This window comes from Octopus bimaculoides, chromosome 2 (genome assembly GCF_046866305.1).
Source record: "Octopus bimaculoides isolate indiv1 chromosome 2, ASM4686630v1, whole genome shotgun sequence".
Lineage (NCBI taxonomy): Eukaryota > Metazoa > Mollusca > Cephalopoda > Octopoda > Octopodidae > Octopus > Octopus bimaculoides.
In genome coordinates, this window is record NC_142929.1 from 98,558,562 (window position 1) to 98,565,331 (window position 6,770).

Below are 6,770 nucleotides of genomic sequence, written 5' to 3' on the forward strand. Positions count from 1 at the left end.
CACTAGCTTCTACTGATTAACTGCAGGTCAATTTTGTAGGAAAGTCACATCAATTTCAGTATATTATTGCTATATTATTGCTTGAACTGAATGGAGTGAAGATCAGTACTAGAAATCTTAATGTGTCAAACTTGGTTCGCTATAAATTACATCAAAACTAGATCCACTCCCATATTGCATTTTCTATATTTTGAAAAATTTCAAATAACTGATTCCATTGAAGTCATTATTTAACAATTTTAAATACGCTTAGGAGTTTTTTTGTCTATAATTTGCACGTATGATCTAAGTTAATCGCACCATATTACCATATTGTAAATGTATTAAATATGCTGCTTGCTAAGTAGTTTTTCTCAGCCATACTATTGATACAATCACATATTAGTGCGATTAATTGGAATTAAAATACAAATTACAAATCATGTTTAAGCTAAATCACATTCAATTATGTCCAATTTGAATTCCGTATTCCACATAAAATATTTGTCAGGCCTCTAAATTTCAACTTTAGAGATCTATCTTACACGTACCAAATTTTCTTTTGCTTTCTCGTTACTTATAATCAAAGAATGTTAGCGAATATGCTAGCTCTAATGGACCGCTTCATCTCTGCATGATTGACTAAAACCACCGTGAATACAGTATTCTTTGCAAACTATCAGAAACAATTGTATTTTCTAAGTCGTGGAATATGTTACTAATATGTTCTATTAACCCATTTTGTAAAAACATAGTTTTCAAATTCGTTGACATTCTAGTGTCCGTTAGTTACTATCAGAATGCGGTGTTGGCACACAAAAATTGCATGTGAATGTTTTTCAGTCATTCTTATTTCTTTATTGCCCACAAGAGGCTAAACATAGAAGGGACAAACAGAGGGATTAAGTCGATTACATCGACCTCAGTGCATAACTGGTACTTAATTTATCGACCCCGAAAGGATGAAAGGCAAAGTCGACCTCGGCGGAATTTGAACTCAGAACGTAGCGGCAGACGAAATACCGATTTCTTTATTACCCATAAAGGGCTATACAAAGAATTTTTAAGACATCACAAAATATAAAGTCAGTACAAAATGCCAACATAAAATCCGGGTAATTAAAATAAAATGATAATATGCAAGAATGAAAAAAATGAGGCTCAATGTCCACTCGATCCCCGAAGTCGGGTGGTTACATTTATCCAGTTTTTCATTTTTACGTTCAACGTCATGTAAACATTTTAACGGTTTTGTAACTCAAAAAATTCAAACACTCGCGTTACCTTTCTTCCATTAATCATTGTTACGTCCGTCCTTAACAACTGCAAATAATCAGTTCTACGGGGTGGTGTCTCCACCAACCATATCCGTTTCGTTAATATAATTTCACCAAGTTCTTCTATGCGCTCCCAGCAGCCTTCCTCAGGTATCAAAATGCATCTTTCAGCACATTTCTCTGGCATTTTCACTCTTATTACTTCTCCCAACCTCTCGACCCTTCTCTCCATCTGCTCGCAACTCTCGTACTTTATCAAAACCCCCTTGTATTTCACATCTTTATCCGTTCTCTCCTCCTCCTCTTGTACATTATTAGCTTCTGGCTTTTTTATCTCTTTTTTTGTTATCCGTTGACCGTTTTTTAAACTTATTTTTCCTTCGCTTTTTAGGGTTAGTAGCTCCATTTTCGTTCTTCTTTGTTTCACACTTCTGTCTCTCTTTTATTTCCTCAGTGTAGTCTACAATTCTTTCCTCCTCTGTTTGTGCTTTCTCTTGCTGTGGCAACTCATATAGGGGGCATTTGGTCTTCATATGACCTCTCTCCCTGCATATATAACAATTTGGTTTTCTTCCCTCGACTACGACATTTAACGCTTTCTCGTCCTCCACTTCTATCTGGTAGGGATTTCTTTCAATGTCCTCGAATGTGGCAAAAAGCCATATTTCGAGTCCAAATCCCCACCATTTGCACACTTTTGATTTCGCCACTGGTCCCAATTCCGGCTCCTCCTTGGTTGCAGCCAGCACTGTTGCAACCAACCACTCTGGTTTAATATCTGGTGTAACTCTGGGAATACGTATTTTCACACTTCTTCTTCCTCTATAACTTGGTAGCAATGCTATTTTTTCACTTCTTAAAATGTTGGTCGCATGCTTGGTTGCCTCTTCTATAGTGGCGAACCTCACCTCTACCGTACCGAACTTTCTTCCTCTGTTGATGTACGTGGCTTCATTGACAATTTCCCCCAGGCACTCCTCGATTTTCTCTTCCGTCACCATTTCAATTTTACAGGTTTCGACAGCCTGTGTACGATACACTACTGTCCTCAGAATTTTATTTTCTTTAGTCTCTTTTGGGGGACACAATTTGTATGAGTCTCCCTCAACTTCTATCAAATTCCTGCTTCTGGTCACCTCCTCCGTATCCAACTTGATTAACTTGGTTTTACAGCGGCGCTGGCTTCCTCACCTCAGTGGCCTTGGTGTAGCTCTCCATACTGGAGACACTACCACTTGCCATAGCTGGGGAAAAATGCAGCAGCTCACGTGAAACGTAACCGTAATAATTACACAAAAATCACAATTATTTACCGAGACAGTTTTCACAAAGTAACACAACCGTATTCACAATAATTCACTGAGCCGTTATACCTCGAAGCATTTCGCCCGGCGTGCTAATGTGTCTGCCAGCTCGCCGCCTTTTTTTCAGTCCTTCTAAAAATCCAAATCCTTCGATTTGCTACAGACAGTAACCGAGCTTCCCTTAAATCACATTCTGCCATCTTATAAACTGAAGAACACGTCGAGCAACGAATGTAGTCTCAAATACAATATTCCTGAAAAATAAGATGGGATAGTCACCTGTGATTTATAAGTCTATTCGATCAGGACAGACTGTTGCCTTTTCATGAGGAGGAACAGAAACACTTACGGCTCTTCTAAGAGCATCTGTTTTTGGTGGGAGAAGATAACTGGAATGCCTGTGTAGTAACGCCGTGCGCATGCGTGGAATTAAACAGCCAAGCGTTCCCGCTTAATTCTATCTCTTTTACGGTCGGCCGACCATGAGCATGGACGTGTTAAGCTGTCTCTCTACATCTTTCGGACTTACACTCGACAGCTCGCTTGCAACTACATACCCACGTACCAACAACTACGCTCACACACAACAGAAGCTGTAACAACAAGAGCTAAAGATGTATATATTTACCACCTGAATAAAGTGTTGTTTAAGTTGATAGTCTGGAGTTCAGCGTTCCGTTATATATTCTTTAATTTTATATAGGAAAGTCAGGTATACATCTAATGATGTATAACCAACTTTCCTATACCTGCAACAAAGTAGAGATACTTTGCTAAATGCCAGGGAGTGGTTTTATAACAGATGCTGGATTAAGTCTACCAATCAAGAACAGGAATGGTTCTTCGGATAGGCTTCTTTGAACCCAATCAAAATCACAAGGCTTTGGTCAACTTGAAGCCGTGCAGTGAGATCGAACACAAAATCGCGTAAATGCAAAACGAAACTCTTTAGCCATACAGCCAGGCATATTATATAAGCAATGTAAACGATAAATCTCTAATTATCGTAACGGTCTCATTCTTTAATTACACGCAGCATGTATATGTTTAGGAGAACATTTAGTCTGTTTGCAGGCAAGGGGCAACTGTGGATATGTCTAGGTCTATTAAACCCCACTGGTATAATACAGTTTCTGCAAGAATGCACGATCAGTTGACATTAATTGTTAAATACAGAAAAAACAGGTATTCATGTTATAATAAAAAAATCAACAAAAAATAACAACAGCACAAAATTACAGTTCTATATTTAAGAGATGAGGAATTATTTACATTATTTACATTATCTACATTTGACGGATATTCGTCCTCATCTTGTTTGTTGTTAACACAACGTTTCGGCTGATATACCCTCCAGCCTTCGTCAGGTGTCTTGGGGAAATTTCGAACCTGGGTTCTCATTCCTATCGATGTTACTATCTACTCCAATTATGAAGAGAGGATGAAACCAATAAACTGTCTACAGTCTGTCTACCCTATGTGAAAGGCCTCTCCGAAAAGATACAAAAGATATGCGGCCCATATGACATCAGGGCAGTATTCAAGAGTAATACAACACTTCGCAAATATCTCCTTCGGGTAAAACCACCAACAGAAGAGAATATGACCAAAAACTGCGTGTACTCCATCCCATGCAGCTGTGGTAGGTTATACAAAGGCGAAACATGTCGCCCCCTCAAAATAAGGGTAGAAGAACATCGCAAAGCTGTGACACGAGGAGATATCGATAAATCGGGTATAGCTGATCATGTATGGAAAAATGGAAACCACCTCCCCCTGTGGGATGAAGTTAAAATAATAGACAGGGAACAACACTGGAAAATACGAAAACTAAAAGAAGCAGCACATATGCTAGGACACAACAACCTCCTAAGCAGACCGAGTGCAGATATGAATAGCATATGGGAACCGGTATTGAGGAAGGATAGAAAATAATAGATTTATAAGCCTTAAAATTCACCCCCATAATTGCCCACGGGCATATGGCGTAGTGGTTAAGAGCGCGGGCTACTAACCCCAAGCGACCTGATTAATAATAATAATAATAATATAATAATAATAATAATAGTAACATCGATAGGAATGAGAACCCAGGTTCGAAATTTCCCCAAGACACCTGACGAAGGCTGGAGGGTATATCAGCGGAAACGTTGTGTTAACAACAAACAAGATGAGGACGAATATCCGTCAAATGTAAATAATGTAGCACAAAATTAGTTATGAGAAATAACAGTAATGGACCAATGACATGAATTTAGATACGTTACGGGGAAATGTACTGAATTCTATTTGCAAAAAAACTCTAAATTAATAGCATTTTCTTTCTTCCTACGAGAAATAATACAAAAATGCAGCATCATTTGTTAGCAAATGACAAAGAGAAGGGAAATAATTTTTAGAAATTAATCTCTTTTGTAGGCAAGGGTCACATAAGGGCATGATATAATTTATTAGACATCATTAACACAATATAGTCTAATCAAGCCGGTTTGATCAGTTGACATAAGTTCTTACATATAAAATATGTTACAAATATTTGTTGGCCAATATAATTTGAGATATCTATTCCAAATTTCTTGACATTACTCCCCCGCCGTGTCGTTTAGAGTCACTGTGTGTGCATAGATGTTTTGTTAATACGATATAGATTTAAAGCTTGTACGAATCCAATATCACATATACAAATGTGTTAAAATGATATCTCCCTTAACCAAGGGGAGGTAATTCTCATTTTTAGCTCGACCAATATGGCATCTCTAGGTCGCACATTTTCAAGTCTTCGTCCGAGAAGGTTTTTACTTTCGAATGGGACTAAATCTTTTCAAAGATACCTCTTGACGCCTGTACCAACTTACAAAGCCGGAAATTTAAACTTAGCGTGTCCAGAAAAACTTCCAGAAACGCCTCCTGAATATCCAGGATATAAAGTGTGCAAAGAAGATTTTAAATACGTTGAGAGGCTTTTGCCGAAGGATATTGTCCCTCCACCACCAGCCGAGTCGCTAACAGGGGTTCCTACACCATCAGGATGGATACCGCCTAATGAGAATGGCTTGAAACGTCCTTATTTCGTGAATCGAACTAAAAATCATATGTTCCCTTTATATCTCGAAGTAAAGTACCACGGTACTCGCATCCTCACCAAAATTTGTAAAATCGATGGGAATATATGGAAACTCGAGTCAGATTTAAGGACATATTTGCAAGAGAGAAGTACAAAAGAAATATTTACCCAAGTACATGAAGTATCAAGTTTTATAAGGGTGAGAGGAGATTATTGTGAAGACGTATGTAAGTTCCTTTTATCTAAAGGATTCTAAATATCTGAAGTTAACTATAAACTGTTCAGAAATGATCGAAGGACATTTTAGTCTTTGGGTGAACTATTTGTTTCTGGGTAATTCTGTTGCCTTTTTTGGTTGATAAGAGCTTATATTCCTTTTGCTGACAGAGTTTATTATTGTATTACTGTTTTATATCTAGTTTTATATTTCATCTCCACTATTCTTTGTAGTTGGATTAAAATTTTTTACTCAAAATACATGCATCATGTGTATGTTGTTATTATTTCTCCTGCAGAATTAATATCGTTGAATTTCAGTAAAACAATGGTACTAAAACAATATGCTGATTCGAAGACTCTTTTTCAGGTGCAAAGAATCTATCGTCTCGACACCGAAATTTTTATTACTAGTCTGTATTTATTGAGATTTTTCGATAAAATCTTATACCAACGATAAAAAATAGGAAGCTTAGAAAATTTTTAAGAGTTCGCATCAAATCCCTTTTTAACAAGGTTAAAATTTCATATAGATTCAAAATTTGTTTCCAACCTGTCATCAATATACATTTTATTCGTAATTTTAACCCTCACAGATTGTTAATTTGATATTATTGCTCGGATGTTATTATTATTATAAAAAAAAAAAAATAAAAATAAGAAGACAGTTTCAGATAATGATTATAACTTTTTTTTTTAAGTTACGAGGATGGAAACTCAGAGCTGTACTCATGTATCGGTATACCCATTTCTCTGTATTCTTAGCCTGTTTTATTATTTGCTCTATTATTTTATATACCTGTCTTCCACTTTAGAACATCCACATCTGTGTTCTATTTTTCTCTTAATTAAGAGTATTAATTTTTCACATTGTTTGTGAATTGTCTACACAATGACATTTGCCATCCCTTTTCTAGTTTCTTAGTTAAC

General features: G+C 36.8%; 1 protein-coding gene across 1 annotated transcript; it reads left to right on the forward strand.

The window, feature by feature from the left end:
* Positions 1-5,232: 5,232 nt before the first annotated feature.
* Positions 5,233-6,101, forward strand: LOC106879573 (large ribosomal subunit protein mL49). Its single transcript, XM_014929207.3, has one exon. It carries the CDS (start codon positions 5,308-5,310, stop codon positions 5,878-5,880), a length of 573 nt encoding a protein of 190 aa, XP_014784693.1. The 5' UTR covers positions 5,233-5,307; the 3' UTR covers positions 5,881-6,101.
* The last annotated feature ends 669 nt before the right edge of the window (positions 6,102-6,770 follow it).